The sequence below is a fragment of the Gouania willdenowi genome, chromosome 15 (genome assembly GCF_900634775.1).
Source record: "Gouania willdenowi chromosome 15, fGouWil2.1, whole genome shotgun sequence".
Taxonomy (NCBI): domain Eukaryota; kingdom Metazoa; phylum Chordata; class Actinopteri; order Blenniiformes; family Gobiesocidae; genus Gouania; species Gouania willdenowi.
The window spans coordinates 17,993,705-18,013,460 of record NC_041058.1 but is presented as its reverse complement, the minus strand read 5'-3'; the positions used below and the strand labels follow the sequence as shown (position 1 = coordinate 18,013,460).

The following is a 19,756-nucleotide window of genomic DNA, read 5'->3' as shown; positions in this document are numbered from 1 at the left end:
TTCTCATATTTTTGTTTTGTGTGTTTCTGTTACAATTTTGTGTGTATCCTGGTGTATTCTGACTAGGGATGCCCCGATACAACTTTATTTTTTTCCACTACCGATATTGCAGCCTTGAATATTGGCCAATACCGATATCAATCCGATACAATATCACCACAAAAAATACATGCTTTTATCACTTATTCTGTAGTGTGGAATGTTAGAAAAGGCTTGATCAAGTGATGTTACTCAAACAGAGCAATAGCCAGCAACAGTAGGTATGAGAAAAATTGACCCATTTTTTATTAACCAATTGGTTACATAAATTTAACTAAAACATTATATCTACAGTATTCTACAATTGATTAAATATGATATATATATATATATATATATATATATCTGATATTTGTTTTCTGGCTGATATCGGACCGATATCCCATACCAGTGTCGGATCGGGACACCTCTAATTCTGACCAATCTGAGCATTAACACAGGAAAGAACAAAAGGTTTGATCTGTTTTGTGTATTTTTAGTCATTTTCTACATTTGTCTCATTTTGTTATTTTTGTGTGTTTTTGTAGTCATTTTGAGTGTGTTTTTTATTTTTTATTTTTTGTAGTCGTGTATTTTCTTTGTTGTTGTTTCATATATTTTTTTTTTTAATTTTGTTGTTTTAACTTTTGTGTATTTCTTTTACCCTTTTGTGGGAATTTTGTTGTATTCTGCACATGTTTGCCGTAGCCTTTTGTCTAAAAGTATAAACGACCACAGTAATGCTACAGACTTAAAAAAAAAAAAAAAACATAATTTACTTAATGAAATTATGTGTAATATTGTAATGACTTGCACAGTACATTAGATACATAATGACAGTGGATTACCATCCAGGGGCTATCTGACGGTGCACGATGGGAATAGGAACAGTCCTTAATCCAGGACTGTTCCCAGTTTAGATTTACTACATTGTTCGAGTGACCCACGCAAAGGTTCACAAATCATTTGACCTACATTGTGTTTACCGGTATTTTAATTTATAAACATTAATATCTATTAAAACATTTTTAAATGTCATGTTTAACAAGCTTTGGGTAATATTTTTTGCTTTTGAGTGAGCTCACTCAAAAAATGTATATTTTTCAAAATGCTCAAGAAACATGCTGTTGGTGATATTTGTCCTTCCCATTGAATAATAAATCACATGTGCTTGACAATGCCTGAATAATTACCCTCTGCTTCTGTTTTATTCAGGTACATGAGACTTTATGGACGGAAATTCAGCAAAGAAGACCATGTACTTTTTATCAAGTTGCTCTACGAGCTAATAACTATCCCCAAATTGGAGATCAGCATGATGCAGGGTCTTGCTCGTCTTCTCATCAACCTCCTCAAGTAAGAAATATTCAACTCTGTTTTACTCAACAAAACCTCTGGTTGTGAAGTGTGCTAATGTTGTCCATTTATTGTTATTTTAAGAGTTGTCTCAGTAAATGTCAAGTGTAATATATAAAAAAAAAGTATTGATTGATTGAACTCTAATTTTTTCAGCAAATTGTCTGGTTATGAAGTGTGATAATATATTTGTTTTATTGTTGTTGTAACAATTTTGTCTTGGTAAAGCCTTTGAAAATCAATTCATATCAGGTTATACACTTTTCAACATTGGGAATTTCTATGATGAACAGTATGTGCTCATATGTTCTGATTGGTCAATGGTTTGGTGAATGTGGTGGGTGTATAGGTGCATTTTCCCACTCCTTTTTGGTCATGTATTTACAATCAGTACCAGTTTGTTCAGCTTGTGTTGTATGTGGGTTTTCTTTTTTTTCTATACTCTTTCAACTGTATATTTATTTGTTGTCTTTACATGTACAACATACAACGATTACTGATATCATTAATAATAGTAACTTCTTGTTTTTTCCCCCTCTTTTTTTTAAATTAGAAAACGAGAACTACTTTCAAGAGAGGACCTTGAACTTCAGTGGAGGCCACTATATGAGCTATATGACAGGATTCTTTTCTCCAAGACTGAACATTTGGGCCTTAACTGGTTTCCCAAGTATGCCTCTGTTTTTACTAAAACTGCTTTTTTTAAAAAAAAAAAAAATGCACAGTCTTAGAAGTCAGGCCACATCTAAATTTTATCTTCTAAAATTAACATTTTACTTCAGCCCTATGGCTGATTTAGTTGTTTGGTTTGTTTGTGTGTTTTTCTGAATAGCACAGTTATTCAGTGGTTTCCAAAAATTGTCCTCTTTGGTCTGAAACTTTAATTGGTTGTAGCTGGCTGTGTGACAGCTAATCTGTTGACAAACAGTGTGTGGGCGCATGCTGAATAAATGGCCTAAATCACCATTTAATGTCATCAACATTAAAGGAATATTTGTCTCATCATTAACAAAAAATAAGTGTATTACCTAATTAATACCTCCCACAGATATTAAATAGATGAATATGTATGCTCTGTCCACTTCCAGAATTCATTAATTAATTCAACTAAAATGCAAGATTTCAAGCTGGAAAATTTGACCACAGAATCTTAGTTGCTAATGAGGATTATACTTTGAAAGCGGACATTGTTCATAGGCCTATATTAGCTGTGATGGTATGCATTGTGAGTGGAGTCTTTTATGAACTACAGACTTTCCAGTTTCTCATGAAACAATGTCTTGCACATCAGTTTTGTAAGAGTTTGTAGAAACCACAACATTCATCTTGATGTTTACAGATTGAGATTGTATTTAAAAAACAAACCAAAGACAAAATGAACATTTTTGCAAGCAGTGCGAGGGGCTCTTTTATGGTGCTATGGGAACATGTTGATGTTTATTACAGAATGCCTTGCCATCAATGTTTAAACACTGCTTAAAGCAAGCTGCCTTAGTTACTGACAGCCAGGCCACCTCTTTCAAAGTTTTAAACCCGCTCTAACAAATACAAATCAAACTGAATATGTTTTTTTTTATGCCTTTTGTCTCTTTTTACATTCAGTTCTCCACGGCCTCGTTCATCCTCTAAACTCAAAATCATAAAATTGGTTCAGAGGTGGTAAGGACAATACTTCTTTTTGTGCTTTATTCATTCTTTGAGGCACTTTTTTTTTCCAAAAACTGTACATTGCATGTGAGATAAAACAGGGCACCCTACTAGATGCTCAGGAGAAAAAAGAAGTCAAGACTTCATCATTGTTAACATTTCACTCATATCGGAGACTGTCGCACTGCAGCTACTGATTTTATTGTATTTTCAAACTTTGTCAAACTTTCTTATTCTCATCATCAGAATTTCTTATTCAGGCAGAAGATGAAACTTTTTGCAATTTGTCTTTAGCGAGTTTCCTGTTTATTAAAAAAACAATACAGGTGTAGACTTGTGGATACATATTTTAATTTTAATATCTTTTAATTGCCAGATGTTAGATGTGTTTTTGGTTTGTCAGTTATGCCACATTATGTTGAGTCATTATGTTGGAACAAAACTGTTGATGATTATATTCAGAGATGTTAGATGTTGAAATCTTTTGGATTCCTATTGGAATCAGGTTATTTACAGGATTTATCTTTAACCAGTTATGTAGTTTCTTGCAACCTCATCTTCATATTTTATCTGAACCTGGCCTTACCTACATTTCTAAATTATATTTTCAGGACTCATGTGAATGCCTTGGATCTTATCACAGTCCCTTCATTTCTAGAATATATCTGTGACATGTGGATTCACTTAAATAGAAAGGACAAACAGAGTAGCTTTGAAAGGTATCAGAACAGACTTTTAATTAGGTAAATTCATCTTATTGTGAGTTCTGCATGTTTTTTGACTATTCGCTCATATCTACGAACTGTTAGCTACCGTACATAAGGACTTGAGTTGGCGTAGAGATACAGAACCAGTATTTGACTGGCAGGGCAATTCCAACCAGGCATGGCTTGAGCTCGCATGTTAGCAGCCCTTGGGGGGGGGGGCGGGGGGGGTGATTGTGGACAGGAGGTCCAAAGCTGTGGTTATATTGGTCGCAAGCTTTCAGCACTGTTAAGTGACCAAAATCCTGCATTTGTAATCTATATCTGAAGGTAAGCACGTCAGGTGCTGTAATGCTAAAGATTACTAGTAGTTGCACAACAAAGTCACTTCCAAATGACTTTGACGTTGGAAGATTTAATTTTACTGTTATAATAATAAACAATAATACATTTTATTTGAAAATCAGCGCCTTTCAGGTCACCCAAGGTCACTTTACAGTGTATAATAAAACCACAACAGTGCATAGTATGAAAACCGCAATAAAAGTTAATTTAAAACAGTATAAAAACTACTGTAAACGTGAAGCTAAAACACAGCGACAGGGCAGTAGTGGTCAGGTGGGAAATGCTGTTTTGAATAAAAGCCAAATTTGATATAAATCTGACAGTTTGTGTTGGACGTAATATTAGGGTCTGTGTTACTTCAATGTTTGTCTGCTCATAACAGTCTCTCCATTTGTTGTCACTGTGTGAAATAGTTTTAGTGGGCACAAAAATGAACTTACAAGCAATTAGTGTGAAGACTCTAACTAACATCAATGTTCCTAATGACAGATCACGCTCACAATTAGTTTTTTCTTTTCTTCTAGCTCTGTGGAAAATGTGTTAAAGACGCTGGTGAAAAGCTGCAGACCGTAAGTACATTTTGATGCACTTGTGTTTGAATGTTAAAAATAAAATAAAAAATAACATTTATTATTCTTAGTTTATCTCTTTGAATAAAAAATTCCACAATATTAGTAATTTACAAGAAATTAATTCTGTACATATGTCTTACCGTAATTTAATTCAGCAGATTTAGGCATGATTTGATGGATAATGTAAATGTTGTTTTAGGTAAAGGTTTGTTACGCCTCTAGTAAAATTGAGAGAAGTGAAGTGAGACCCTACATGAGGCGTTATGTATTTAATATCAGGCATCGTGGAGTCAGACTAAAATGATCTCACATCACAAAGCTCTATTCTTACTCTCACTATAGTCATCTGCCTGCAAATATCTTGGGTGAGCACACAAACTAGTCCTTCAGTTTGCACTTACCTGGGTAATCCTATTATCTCATCTAATTCTGTTGTGGAAGAGCGTTTCCTGTTGCTGTGAGAAGCGGGAATGGTTTGTGGTCAACTGCTGAGACCCTCTGGATCATAAGCAGCAGCAACAGCAGCTTTTGCCCCTCAATTCCCTTCAGATGACGCTAATCCCTGAGATGGGGAGGCCCTGAAATAACCTGCAAGGTTTACACAAGCAAATCATTGACTGTGAAAATCCCCTTTTAGGTCCATGAGCTCAGCAGCAACATGCAATACAACTTACCAGTTACATAGATTTTATTCACCATTTACATATTACGTATAACATGGGGTTTTAAACAGTTTTAACTAAAAAATCATGCAGCAAAACAAATGCTTTACTGCAGTAGTTCTCAAACATTTTTGGCTCAAGTTAAGAACCCCTTTCTCTTATTTCTGAATCCAAGTACCCCCTTTTGTACTACAACATCAAAATACTATAAAAACAACTTGAGCATAATGATGGAATTAATGAGTTTTAACACATTAAAGATTCTAACTTTGTAAATAAATGTAATGAAAAGTATTTAGTGCCTCCTGAATAGATTTATTTATTTATTTTATCTTGATTACCATTTCCGGTCATCTCATGCTTAGTGCGGGACCAAGACTGACCTTGTACTTTCAGTTTATGTTCTAATCAAGATCATTATCCATCATCATTATTAGAATAATCATTTTTAACTAAAAAAATAAACATTATAAACCCCCTTTTCCTCTGTCTCTCTCTCAGGTACCTCCTGCAGTGCCATCACGTACCCCCGTTTGAGAAACACTGCTCATTACATTTAGTTTACAGCCCTAGAAAAAAAATAGATAGAATTGTAAGGGCTTAAAAAAATTCTTGTAATGCGTGACAGAAAACAAAAAAATGTTTGTTTTAAACTAAAGTAACTTACATTTTTTGTGTTTTTTTTCCTTCTGTTTTTTGTTTGTGCCTCTATTGTCAATAAAATTGACTCTTGTTAATAATCTTATTTGGGTCAGTAGATAATAACTGCCTACAACAAACCTGCCAAAAATTGCCAAAAACAATTCAACATGTCACGTCTTTATTTTAATTAATTTATTTTTTTTTTATCCCTAAGTTACTTTTCAGAGTCTGCTACTCAGGAGATGTTGGATGAGTGGAGACCACTGCTCTGTCCCTTTGATGTCACAATGCAGAGAGCCATCAGCTATTTTGAGCTCTTTCTCCCCACAACTTTGCCTCCAGAACTGCATCACCAAGGATTTAAGTAAGTACCTTCGCATGTACATCCTGCTCGGTTCTTGTCCATATTCCTACGATTTTGTAAATATTAGCTTTCCTTTTGGGAGGAAAGTGTAATAAATGCCATGTGACCTTGTTTCAGTCATACACAAGCATAGAGGACACAGATGTCATGACTGCCAGTTAGCGTTGGCATCCATAATGGAAAAGGTGCTTGTGTGATAAAGCTAGTGGGTGTATCTTATTCTGAGACTCTGACAGTTGAAACAAGAGAACCACTGGCTGGTTACACTTTGCTCTTGACTGAGTAAAGGTGAAGTGCTTTTAAATGTTTACTGTTTTATTTTGCATTTTGTTGAAAGGGAATGTCATTTTTCAAATTTTTTTAATTATGTTTCTCTGTTATTGCACTATATCTAACAGAACAGGCTGATGGGTTACATATACACTTGTCAAGGGAAAAAGAAGTAGCTTTAGCATTCAATTTTTTGTAGGTAATTCCCCTTTAGTTGTATTGCTTTGGCTGCTTCTTTTCAGATTAAACATCTTAAAAGTTTAAAGGATAAGAAGTAAATCATAATTTTAGACAATGAATTTAGCCTCTTTTCAAAATGGAAGTTTTTGCAAAATACACAGAAAATGTTTTAAAGGTTTTTTTTTTCCCCAATAATTTATGGATTCATACAGTTGTGTAAAGCATTGCAGAAGTGTTTTTTTGTTTAGAAGACCAAATATTAGATTTTGTTGGTTTTGATTTGTTTATTTTTTCAAGGAGCAATGCATATTAAAAACAAGGAAATGTTAAGAAAGCATGTACCTGTGAATATGCAGGATTGTAGCCAAAGCTAATTTCCATCCTCAGTCTCCTGCTGGACCAAAAGCCAATATATGTTAATTAGACGGTTATAGTATTGGTCATAGTCGCAAGAAAACTAAAACTGCATGCGATACCTACTCATAGGTAAGCAAAAGCAGTTTGAGGGGAAAAATGTCTTCTTGTCAACTTGATGTATAGTTTCTAGTATAGAGATTATTGATACAACATAAAGAAACATTTTTGCATTCTATAATCCAATTTATATGGCAAATGTTACCAAAATACAAACTAGTCAACAAAATGTGTTGTATTAAAACTAAAGGGTTTTCTGGTTCTAATCCTCATTTACTACCCATTAGTTTACTCTACCTGCTGGTTTTGCTCAGTCTAAGCTCTATCTCAGCTTGTGTACAGCATAAAGCCTGTCCTTTTATTATTTTTATTTATTCTGGTTGCGGCCCACTGTGTTCTGTGTATTTGTAAATGTTTGTTGTTGCCAGGTCTTTTCTTGTTAAAATAGATATTGATCGCAATGAGACTAAAAAAAGATAAAATAAATAAAGTAAGGAATATTGTGTTTTATGCACAGGACAAGTTATTCTCAGCACTAGCAGAGATGATGCCCAACCTACTAACATTAACACACAAAAAAGCAATAGACCAGGATTTCAACGCACAATATCTTTCTTTCAAATGCAGTAAAAAAAAAAAAAAAAAAAAAAATCCCCTTTCCGGAAAGCAGCTTTTTATTCTATCTTTACAAAAAATGTTTGTTTCCTGCTTGTTTAATTACACACATGTATATCTAATAGAGTTTTCTTCTATTATCAGGCTATGGTTTGATGAGTTCACCAGTTTGTGGATGTCTGTACAAAACCTTCCAAGCTGGGAAGTGGTGAGTAAATTTGTTTTAAAATAGTTTGAAGCGTTAATTAGTGAATATGTCTGTCATCTTCAATGTGTTTTCTCATATTTGTGCAGCATCTCGTCAACCTTTTTGCTCGCCTGGCCAATGACAACATTGGCTACATCGATTGGGACCCTTATATTCCCAAGGTTTGTTGTCAGTAGTTTAAGCATTCTGTTTGTATCCATTGAAGTACTTGTTTGTTCTGCAAGTTGGGAAACATGCTCGCACGTGTTTTAATGGTTTGAATGTCATTGCCATGGATTCATGTTGCCAACAAGTTATCAAGTTTCTTTTGATATGTTGGCTTGCACACATGCTTACAGAGTTTCCATTTGTGCAATACAAGAAAATAACAAACTTTTCTCATTTTTTTTTTTTTTCTCATTTAAGATATTTACAAGAATTTTAAGGAGTTTTAATCTCCCAGTGGGGACCAGTCAGATGATAGTAGCAAGATACATCACCAATGCCTACGACATCGGTCATGTGGTGCTCTGGGTGTCCTCTCTTCTGGTAAGTTCATGTTCTTTAGTTGTGTTTGTCATCTCTTTCTATACATATATGTATAAAGCAGCACACAAACAGCCCTGTGGGAGTGCTTTGTAAATAAAAACCACTCAGTGTTTTTTCCTTGATTTGTTCTTTTTAGGGAGGACCCAGTAAACAAGCTCAAGCTCAACTCAGTGGCCTTTTCAACAGTATAACATCCTTTTTTCACCCATCCAACCATGGTCGCTGGCTGGTGAGATACTTCTGCTTGTGTACACTTTAAAATATCAAGATAACCATTAACTACATAGATATAATAGGGTATTTGTAGTATTATTTTATATTTACGGTGTTTGACAATATGTACAGTTGCTACATCTTATCACTCTTTTAAATGGAATTGTTTCTTAATATCAACAGCATCTGAATAAAATGTAAAAAGTAAAAATATATCTTTTTATACAGAGATGGATAAATCTCCCTAAAATCAAAACCATGCAAATAGTGTATTTTGTGTCACTCATTACTTGACAATAATCGTAGTTAAACTTTGTCACCGATGTTTTGAAATCAATATGTTTTTCCAGGTGTCAGCTCCCTTCGTAAATTACTCAAATATATATATAAAATATGCAATCAGATTAAAGTGATCGGAGAAATTATAAACAAGCTTTTAAACTAAGGTCTCCAAACACAGAGAGAACTGGTCTGTGACATAATTTTGCAAAATAAATTAAGTGTAATAAATGCACAACAACAAAATAAATAAAGTGCACAAAAAATATAATTTGAATTATCTCTCACTCTCACTTCAGTTACTGTTAAGCTTTTGACACTCCTGTTGCGCTGTTCCTGCTGATGATTCACAAGGAAGGAACACATTGGTATATCTACTCACTTCACTCGCATATATATATGTAATTTGAAATCTGAACGTTCACTGCCATTGACGGATATGTACATCAATTGTGTTTTTTCACGGGTGTTCCTAGGTAACACTGTGGCGGAGGTCTCCCATTATGTAGCAGACATCTACTGTGGTGTAGTGACCAGCTCCTGCCCTGTAGATGGCAGCACTGCACTTTTGGTTGAGAGATTAGCGGTGGTTATAAACAGCACAGAAGGAGGTGAAGAGCTTATGAAGGAGAAAATGGAAAAACGAGTCTAAGACGGTGGATTTAAAGCAGCGCACACTCGGAGTAGACCATGTGTGGATCTAGGTAGACTATTAGGAGTGTGTCGATTGTGTTAGAAGGCGATCAACAAGCGGTGAGACTCAGAGCGTTTCATGACAATGCATTTCATTGTGCAACTAAACATGTTATTTTACTGTGCAAATGACGACAAACACTGAATCTTTGAGCCCGGTCTCAGTGTTTATTTGTTGTTTGAGAAAAGGAAACCAATGTTCAGATGTTTGAGGTGTCACTAAAGTAAAAACATTAGCCTGAGTCAATGTTTTGCTTGACAGTTTTTTTTTTTTTTTTTCCAAAAAGCCTGATTTCTCAGCTTTTTGGTCCAAATTTCAGAATTTTTCATAATCAAATTGAGATCAATAAATTCCTAAAGTATTCTGATAATTTTTTTCACAAAACTTTTAAATTCTGTTGCTTATTGTTTCAACAGTCTTTATTTAAAATATTAACATGTTTACACTTCCCTGGAGTTGCTAATTAGGTCATAAATTGTGTAATTAACTTGTTAGTACTACATGTTTTTAAATAAAGTAGCCACAAATATTTTGTATTCAGAGTTTTATTTATATATACTTATTTTCTTACCTCTAAGGAATGCTTGCCCCAAAAAAGTTTTGGCTGGTAAAAATAGTTTGATCATTGTTTGTCAATGGTGCTATGACTGAAATCATTGAATCACATAGAATTAATCATTTTTAAAACTTTTATTCTAGCTTCTTTTTGCCTCCACATCACATGACACGGTCTAGTCTACTTGTGCTATTCAGTGTTTTCTATGAAACGTCCTCTACTTTCACTGTTTTTAAGTTCTACGTCACTATGAAGTTTGAAAATAGCACCCGGGCAATGTGAGCGAGATGCCTGCAAGGCTATCAAATGTCACTGGCACGAGAGCCACATAACATTCTGTTTTGAGGATCTCACACAGCGATATTCGAAGCGTCCTTGTGAGAGACATGATGGTCTGTTGCTTAATTTCTGACGTAGCTGTTATTCTTTTTCATGGAAATAGTGTTTCACAATTATGGAGAGGTGATGCACTGAAAACAGAATTAACAAAGTAAACAAGGTCAAGAATTCGCCCAGTTATTCAGAAAAGAAAAGTGACAGTTCATGCTTATTTTGTCCCCGAGGAATCCTAAATATTCAGAATTTCTAATGTTTTCATTTGTTTTTATGTTCATTTATTTGTTTTTTAAGCTCTTGCTGCCAGCTGCTCTCCTATTTTCTCACACTGAATAAATACAGAAAGTACATAAGCAACTTTATTTTTCATGGTTTTTTTCTGTTTTCTTCTCATGTTCATCCCAGATGAAGCTAATGAAGTTGCTTCAACGTCTTCCAGCTAGTGTGGTTCGACGTCTGCACCGAGAGCGTTACCGGAAACCCACATGGCTGACTCCAATACCAGAAAGCCACAAGCTCACAGAGGAAGACATAACCTCCTTTGTGGAAAGCATGATGCAGCCTGTTCTGCTGGCCATGTTTAGCAAGACGGGCAGCCTGGATGCTGCCCAGGCACTGCAGAACCTTGCTCTGATGAGGCCCGAGTTGGTAATTCCCCCTGTGCTGGAGAGGTAAGGTGGCACTGAATGGGAACATGTAGAGTGCTGACATTGTTTTATTCTACTTCAGATTAGTCACAAAGGTCTTGTTTTGAAGCAAGGACTGAGGGCTAATTGTTCTCTCTGTGCACCACAGAACATACCCTGCCATGGAGACTCTAACTGAGCCCCACCAGCTGACAGCCACTCTGAGCTGCATGATTGGTGTGGCACGGAGCCTGGTGTCAGGAGGGCAGCGCTTTCCTGAGGGCCCGACTCACATGCTGCCCTTGCTCATGAGAGCTCTGCCTGGTGTTGACCCAAATGACTTTAGCAAGTGCATGGTTAGTTGCCCAGTTTCTCTTTCTACTTATTTCATGCTTAAATTATTCTTTTTTTTTTTTTTTTTTTTCAAATTCTAGTTTTCTAAATCACTTATAATCCTTGTGCATTTTCCTACAGATTACATTCCAGTTTATTGCTACATTTGTCACTCTTGTGCCTTTGGTGGACTGTTCATCTGCCCTACATGATAGCAACGACTTGACAGAGGTGAATCACTGTTAGTTGTTGTAATTCATTTGATAATGGAATTTTAGCTACAAGTATGCAATGTTTTTACATGTATTTTGTGACTTTTAGGTGGAAAGAGAAATGTGCTCAGCTTCAGCGGAGTTTGAAGATTTTGTGCTTCAGTTTATGGACAGGTATTTAAAATTGAATACACTATCAGTAACAAAAAACAGGCATTTATTATAAGCAGCTTATATTTACCTATAATTAAAAATTAGATGCTTTTGGCAAAAAAAAAATTAAATAAATCTGGTCACAAAAATACCTGGGTGATTTTTTTTTTATTTATTTTTTTTTTTTTTTTTTTTTTTCCCCAAAATGTTGTGATACTATTTAACAAGTAAAAAAGAGTAAAAGGGTCAATGTAATAAAATTCAATAATGTGTGATATTGTGAATAGTTTGGTCATTGCAAATATATTACTGTTTATTTCAACTATACTATTGCATATAATTATATTATTATTAGTATTATTATTCCAATATTATACAAGCATCCTTATTTTTTATTTATTTTTCCTTCTATTTTCAATCATTTTCCCTTTTTTTTTTTTTTTTGTCCAGATGTTTTGCCCTGATAGACAGCAGCACCCTTGAACAAACTCGAGAAGAAACGGAAACGGAGAAAATGACCCACCTGGAAAGCCTTGTGGAACTTGGACTTTCGTCCACTTTCAGCACCATTCTCACACAGTGCTCCCTTGACATTTTTAAGGTTATTAGTCTTTTCACAGCACTAATACTTGCCAAATAGATTCTTGCGTGGGATTTGTTTTTTCACCCCCCAAGAATGAAAAAGCTAATATCATTATCTGAACAACTATCCAAGTTGTAGAATAAACTAAGTTTTAAGATGATGATCTTTTTGTAGGTGGCATTGGAAAAGGTTTTTAACTTTGCTACAACCAACATCTTTGAGACACGCGTCTCTGGGCGAATGGTGGCTGACATGTGCAGAGCTACAGCCAAGGTAAGTGTAAACCAGCTGCACTGTTTTAATTTGTTGTTTACCAACTATTTCTGACACGTTTCAGTGCACTAAATGTATCTGTGTCCTTCTGGTTCCAGTGTCATCCAGCTGAGTCTCTAAAGATGTTTGTGCCTCACTGCTGTAATGCCATAAACCAAATTGCTGTCAGTAAGTAATCATTAATGGAATTGAAATGATGAGTTGTGAAAGCAGGACTATTCAATAGCCTCCTTCATTTCATCATATGTGCTTTGTTTTTAAACAGACGAAGAAGTGTTAAACGAAGAGGAACTTGACAAAGAGTTTTTGTGGAATCTTCAACTTCTTTCAGAGGTGAACAAGTGAACAGATCACCGTTTACTGACCATTCTCATATTTTATTAATATTTTTAGCCTGATTAAACGATTTTCTTCTTTCATTTGTTTACCTCAGGTGACTCGAGTGGACGGTGACAAGATCTTGCCCTATCGTTCTGACCTGGTCCAGATTTTGCAGCTGACACTTCACCTGAAGTGTAAGCAGGGCTACATGCTAGCTTGCAACCTGCTGCACCACATCCTCCGCTCCATGGCCCTCATCTACCCAACTGAGTACTGCAGTGTGCCTGGAGGTTTCCACCAACCAGTTAGTGACTACTTACCCATCAAGGTACCAATGCTTATTTGTTTTAAATGTCAGACTTGAACATGAATAATTTTGTATCTTGTTCTCATTACTCAGGCGTAATTAACATGGTAATAAAATTAAAAAAAAACCTTTCATGCAGAAGAAAGTCTTTTTGTTAATTTTTCACTGGAAATTGCTATATATTAACAGAGCTTGCAGCCCCTGAAAAAATTCCAGGTATTCCAGTTTCATCCCAGTTTAATGATTTTTACCGGTAGATGTAAAGTGCTAATATTCTTTATTCACCTCTAAAAGCTTTATTTATTTTTTTAAAAAAGAAGAATCTGGTCCATATTCTACATATTCTGGTTCATTCACTTTTCTCATATAAATAATTTTCCCTCTTTCTAAAAAAAAAGCTCATACGTCTTTTGATCCCATTTAGACTCTTTATTAAAGGGATGATCAGGATGTCACTCAGCAAATTAAATATGTCCAGTGTCCTTAAATACAGCATATATGGTGGTACAGTTGTGTCATATACTTAATATATTAATATAAATATTTATGTTCAATTATATATGCTAGATCTCATTAAAGTAATGGCATTTGATGCCTATATTTGATCTATGAATACTATAAAAAAAAAAATGTTTTTTGTGGTTTAATTAAGTCGCGATTCATACATTCCTCAAACAACTGAAATTTTCAGATTTTTTTTCATTTACAATTAAATGGAACTGAACATTATTCCAGTAATCTGTACATTTCTTTACATTGCCAATGTTTAGATTAATACAAAGTGCACATTTCAATAAGTTGGTGCCATGTTTTGTTGTTTGCAGGACTGGGGTCGTCCGGGTGACTTGTGGAACTTGGAAATTTGTTGGCATGTTCCCAGTGTGGAGGAGATCTCATTTGCTTTTTATTTACTTGACCTGATCCTTCAGCCTGAACTCCAACGCCTTCAGAGATTTGCACAAGGACATCAGGACATGAGCAGGTAATAAACGGATCCCATCCCTGTTTGCACCGCTGAAATTTCACTGATTGCTGCTGAAGTTTTCATCTAATTTCTGAATAATTTTCATGGGTTTTAACTCCTGCATGCACACAGTTGATTTTATGTTGATCTTGTGTGTTACAGAGACGATGTTCTGCAGAGCCTCACTATTGTTCAACACTGCCTTCTTGGCGCTGGAAGTCTCATGCCTCCGTTGAGAGGAGAACCTGTTGCTGAACTGTGAGCAGTTGCGATAACACTTTCTCTTGTTAAAATATATAAAAAAAAATAAGAATCATTAAGGCACAGCTACTGTTCATTTGATAAACACAGCCTAAAGTTTAAAGATGGCTTCATTTTTTATTTTCAAAACTTTCAGACTTTACCCACAACACAATTTTCAAACTTTCTCCCAGGGTACATAGTATGGTGAACCTAGATGAGACCACTCTCTACACAGGAGTGAACTATGGTATGTTTTTAATTCAAAGGATTTGTGACAATTTTTTTCCGAAGGTTTAATATTTAGAAACTTTCTTGACACTGCACCCATTTATTGTCTGCAGATAAATCCAGAGAGAACTACAGAGATGCCGTCTGCTGTGTCATGAGAAAGTTGCTGCGTATGTGTTAATCCCGCAGCCAATAAATACACAAATATGTGTATGATATGATCTATTTTTATGTGATTGTTTCACTTTTTTCTTTCCTTTACAGATTATATCCTGGAAAACTCTGAAGATGACACCAAATCCCTTTTTTCTATCATCAAGGTCATTAAGCTGAGCAGCATTTTTATTTTGGATCATTGTCCTCTATCGGAGTTGTTATCAAATAGTGACTCATTCCCTCAACAATCCATTTTCCTCTTTTCAGATAATCAGCGACCTTTTGCACTTCAAAGGTTCTCACAAACACGAGTTTGATTCCCGCTGGAAGAGCTTCAACCTTGTGAAAAAATCAATGGAAAACAGAGTAGGATATTCTTTTGTCCTTTAGTGTTATTTATTTATGAAAACAATACTGAAATTATTACACTGTCATTAATAGGCCCCACAGGAACTTCTGGTTAACAACTTAAAACCGTGCTTTTCTTTTTGCAGCTCTACGGCAGAAAGCAGCACATCAGAGCTTTGCTAATAGACAGAGTTATGCTGCAACATGAGGTAAGTACCTTATAAAAATAATTGGCTCATTGGAATATGTCTTTCATACCTTTGTTTTTCTCCTATGTCAGTTGCGGAAACTGACAGTAGAAGGATGTCAGTACAGGAGCATTCACCAGGAACTCATGAAAGATCTGCTGAGGCTGTCCACGAGCACCTACAGTCAGGTGAGTTCTAGAGGAAAATTGTCAATCATTGTTTTTTGCTTAATTCTTTTATGTTTTGTGTTTTTATTTTCTAAATATAACCTTAAGTTTCATTACTTTTTGTACTATCTTCTAGGTGCGCAGCAGAGCTCAAAGTGTCTTGTTCACTGCATTGGGAACTTACAATTTCTGCTGCAGAGATGTCATTCCCCACGTCCTTGAGTTTCTGAACCCAGACAACAGCAGTGTCACGCAGCAGCAGTTCAAAGTATGATCAGCATCTCAATAACGCAGCAGATAGCAAGATACATTTAAATATACAAACATTTTTAGTCCCTCATTTTCTGTATCCATAAATCTACAGGGTGCCTTGTACTGTCTTCTGGGAAACCACAATGGAGTGTGCCTGGCTAATCTTCATGACTGGGACTGCATTGCCCTCACATGGCCCGCCATCGTGCGCTCTGGCCTCAGCTCTGCCATGTCTTTGGAGAAACCCTCCATTGTGCGGCTCTTTGATGACCTGGCAGACAAAATCCATCGCCAGTATGAAACCATTGGCATCGACTTCTCTGTGAGTTTACGTTAAAATAATTAATCTTTTGTATAAGAAATCTAAAGTATGTTCTTATAGAGGTTTACTTTTGTGTATTTGTATGTTCCTGAAGATCCCTAAGGACTGCTGCAATGTGGCCAAAGCCCTTATGACTTCTGGAGAGCCTTTTCCTGTAGAGTCTGTTCCTTCTAATGATGAAGCCGAGAATGGTCTGACAAAGAAGGAGCTCAAAAACACAGAGTCCATTGAGTACGTTTAAAATCTTGAGCAAAGATTCCTCTTTGAATTCCACAGCCTCTCATCCTTTGAGCTGCATTACACAAACACAAAGATCCTTTGTTCGATGCTAAATCACTTTGGTTTTACATATTAACTATTTTCATCACTTTGTCAGGAAATACAAACAGCTCATCTGTAATCTCCTCGATTTCCTTGGCAACAGGAACTTGTAAGTTAATTAATCTTTCTTGATTAAAGAATCCTACCGACATCTCAATAAATGTTCTGCAACTCATTCTTTTTTTTCTTTTTAATTTATTTTAGACCTTGGAAGTTTGAACAAATTGCTATTGGTTTCCTGTCTTTGCTTCTGAGAGATGATCAACAGCTGCCACCTGCTGCTGTCACATTTTTTGTAAAAAGCCTCAATCATGACTCCCTCTATGTCCGGAAGGTAAGCTTTTGAATTCCAACATGGTGTCAGATGTAAAGGAACACTGCTTTATCATTTTAACATGCTATTCTTTTTTTAAAATTGATGTTCTTTTTGTGTCCACTAGGTGGCAATATCAGCTGTGGCAGGAATCATGAAGCAAATTAAACGACCACATAAGAAAGTTCCAGTCAGCCCATCGGAGCTTTGTAAGCATTACAAAATGTTGTCCATCAAGTAGAGATCAGCCAAGACTCTACAGGTGCTGTCCTATCATCAAAAGTGATTCATAAACTGCTCTCATGTTTTTAGGTGAAGTGAAAGAACCAAATGCTATTGTAGCAGGAGATCGCCCAGATAACCATTGGCTCCAGTACAGTAGCAGCAAATTGCCACGCACACAGCAGGACTGGGACCAATGTGTGTTTGTAGAAAAAACTCACTGGGGTTACTACTGCTGGCCAAGGTTGTCATTCTCCTTCCAACTTATTCCAGTAGTTTTAGTTCTCAATTATTTATTCTTTCAAATATCAAGCTCTCAACTGATTTATAACCTAATGTGAATGTTCTCCAGAAAACTCTTGATGTACGCACCCTTTGAAGAGCAGCCCAGGCAAAACCTTGCAAGAGAAGAGATGACTGAGGTTTGTCCATAATGTATCAAACGAGAAGTGCCATACATTTATTATTTATTAATACAACCTCAACTGAACTTTCTATCTCTGCTCCTCCTGACAGCGAGAGCAGATCATCTTTGACCATTTCTCTGACCCAGTATTCATCAACCAGTTCATTGAGTTTCTCTCCTTGGAGGATCGTAAAGGCAAAGACAAGTTCAGCCCTCGCAGATTCTGTTTGTTCAAGGTAACTATTGTGCACTTGGGATTCAAACAATACTTATGTAAATTCAAAGATGAAGACTAATAGCCTTCTTCTTTTACCTCCGTCTGTTGTAGGGATTGTTCCGTAACTTCAGCGATGCCTTTCTTCCTCAAATTCGTCCACACATGGAACGCTTGGTGTCTGACACCCATGAGAGTAAACAGCGCTGTGTGGCAGAGATCATCTCAGGCCTGATCAGAGGCTGCAAGCACTGGAGTTATCTAAAGGTACTGAGGGTACCCCAAAGTCTTTCTCAATTCATTCAACTAGTCCCTTGATTCAACTTTACCCTACCCACATTGTCCTTGCATTATCACCAGGGCTGCTAGATAAGTTGATTTCATGGTTCAAAAAGTAACAATCCTTGAAACCAAAGAAAAAAGTATTTCCTTAGTCTTGCATCACTCCCTGAAAAAAAATTACTGCAAGCTAAACTAAAAGGCTGAATTAGTAATCCCCAGCAGTATGTCGATGAATCATAGTAATGATGAACTCGCTCATCCCTCTATAACAAGGGTGCTCAAGTCTGGTCCTTGTGAGCACCTAACCCACATGTAATAGCTGTCTCCCTGCTCTAACACTTCCAAATCTAATAACTGAAACATTGCAGCTACAGAAAGCCTAATAACAAGCTGCTTTTTACAATCAGGTGTGATGGACAAGCATATTTGTTTTTATTGATTTGTTTTATATTTTTAGTTTGTGTTTTAGAAACCCAAGCATCATCAGTGTTGTCTTAAGAACATAGAAATAGCAGCTTATTCTGTGTGTATGTTTTAAAACCTTTGCAGGTGGAAAGCCTTTGGGAACTGTTGTGTCCTCTGCTCCGCACTGCCCTGTCAAACATTACAATCGAAACATACGCAGATTGGGGCACTTGCATCGCTACAGCCTGTGTAAGTTTTTTTTTTTTTTTTTAAACTCTCTAAAACCAGCCAAAACATTTTAGTTCTACTCTTAAAACTTAATGTTGCACTCCTGGCTTTTACAGGAGAGTAGAGACCCACGAAAGCTTCACTGGCTGTTCGAGATGCTAATGGAGTCTCCAATAAACGGAGAGGGCGGCTCTTTTGTGGATGCTTGGTGAGTGTTAAGGTTCACCTTAGGTAGAGTTGGTTATTGGTTGTAAACTATCATTAATCGTCTTTTTCCTTTGGCAGTCGACTGTACGTGCTGCAGGGAGGTCTGGCTCAGCAGGAGTGGAGGGTACCAGAGCTCCTCCATAGGTTGCTACAATACCTGGAACCCAAACTCACACAGGTTTATAAGAATGTGCGGGAACGAATCGGCAGGTGAGAGAGCAATGACTCCCTTCTGAATGTGTGTGTGTCTTTAATCAGCTCTGAATTGTAGTTGACCATCATTGTTCTCACCCTTTCCCGTGTTGGAGTAGTGTCCTAACGTACATCTTCATGATCGACGTCAGCCTGCCGTACACCCAGCCAACCACCTCCCCACGCATCTCAGAGTTCATTGAGCGAGTTATTTTACAACTGAAGCCCCTGACTGAGGGCGATGAGGAGATTCAGAACCATGTCGTTGAGGAGAACGAGGTGGGAGAGCAGGATGAGAGGACACAAGCTATCAAATTACTCAAAACAGGTTGGTTCAAGTTCCATTTTTCTTTTCTGAATAAAATTTAGAAATTAAAGGAAACATTTTGTGTTTTTTAATGTATTTAAAGCAGTAATAATGTCGATCTTTTTTATTCTTCTAAATAAGCTGCTTTATTTTCAAATGCCTGCAGTGCTAAAGTGGCTGATTGCAAGTGCTGGACGCTCCTTCTCTACTGCTGTCCCAGAACAACTACGATTGCTTCCTCTTCTCTTCAAGGTCTTTAACTCCTTTATTCATAATCTGAATTATCTAGAGCAGTGGTTCTCACCTGGTCTCACCCTGGGACCCACATTTTGTCACTGTCATTAAGTTGTGACCCACTTTCTTTTTAGAATTTAACCAAC

The 19,756-nt window shown here is 36.3% G+C and overlaps 1 protein-coding gene across 2 annotated transcripts in view; it reads left to right on the top strand.

The window, feature by feature from the left end:
* psme4a (proteasome activator subunit 4a) overlaps positions 1-19,756 on the top strand; it is a 28,051-nt gene that overhangs the window by 1,420 nt on the left and 6,875 nt on the right. The window contains exons 2-42 of one of the 2 annotated variants that reach the window (XM_028469587.1): positions 1,234-1,374; positions 1,928-2,044; positions 2,977-3,033; positions 4,595-4,639; positions 6,161-6,310; positions 7,934-7,997; positions 8,084-8,158; positions 8,403-8,525; positions 8,662-8,754; positions 11,009-11,274; positions 11,399-11,585; positions 11,704-11,793; positions 11,884-11,948; positions 12,378-12,528; positions 12,685-12,783; positions 12,882-12,951; positions 13,049-13,116; positions 13,217-13,432; positions 14,236-14,393; positions 14,538-14,633; positions 14,810-14,865; positions 14,960-15,016; positions 15,111-15,166; positions 15,270-15,368; positions 15,497-15,559; positions 15,631-15,726; positions 15,842-15,973; positions 16,070-16,279; positions 16,374-16,510; positions 16,656-16,709; positions 16,805-16,934; positions 17,041-17,122; positions 17,226-17,379; positions 17,488-17,557; positions 17,652-17,777; positions 17,870-18,022; positions 18,587-18,691; positions 18,787-18,878; positions 18,956-19,087; positions 19,189-19,397; positions 19,543-19,628. In XM_028469587.1, the coding sequence (XP_028325388.1) occupies positions 1,234-1,374; positions 1,928-2,044; positions 2,977-3,033; positions 4,595-4,639; positions 6,161-6,310; positions 7,934-7,997; positions 8,084-8,158; positions 8,403-8,525; positions 8,662-8,754; positions 11,009-11,274; positions 11,399-11,585; positions 11,704-11,793; positions 11,884-11,948; positions 12,378-12,528; positions 12,685-12,783; positions 12,882-12,951; positions 13,049-13,116; positions 13,217-13,432; positions 14,236-14,393; positions 14,538-14,633; positions 14,810-14,865; positions 14,960-15,016; positions 15,111-15,166; positions 15,270-15,368; positions 15,497-15,559; positions 15,631-15,726; positions 15,842-15,973; positions 16,070-16,279; positions 16,374-16,510; positions 16,656-16,709; positions 16,805-16,934; positions 17,041-17,122; positions 17,226-17,379; positions 17,488-17,557; positions 17,652-17,777; positions 17,870-18,022; positions 18,587-18,691; positions 18,787-18,878; positions 18,956-19,087; positions 19,189-19,397; positions 19,543-19,628 (4,630 nt within the window). The remainder of the gene's footprint in view (positions 1-1,233; positions 1,375-1,927; positions 2,045-2,976; positions 3,034-4,594; positions 4,640-6,160; positions 6,311-7,933; positions 7,998-8,083; positions 8,159-8,402; positions 8,526-8,661; positions 8,755-11,008; positions 11,275-11,398; positions 11,586-11,703; positions 11,794-11,883; positions 11,949-12,377; positions 12,529-12,684; positions 12,784-12,881; positions 12,952-13,048; positions 13,117-13,216; positions 13,433-14,235; positions 14,394-14,537; positions 14,634-14,809; positions 14,866-14,959; positions 15,017-15,110; positions 15,167-15,269; positions 15,369-15,496; positions 15,560-15,630; positions 15,727-15,841; positions 15,974-16,069; positions 16,280-16,373; positions 16,511-16,655; positions 16,710-16,804; positions 16,935-17,040; positions 17,123-17,225; positions 17,380-17,487; positions 17,558-17,651; positions 17,778-17,869; positions 18,023-18,586; positions 18,692-18,786; positions 18,879-18,955; positions 19,088-19,188; positions 19,398-19,542; positions 19,629-19,756) is intronic. The other variant, XM_028469588.1, reaches the window with a different exon arrangement.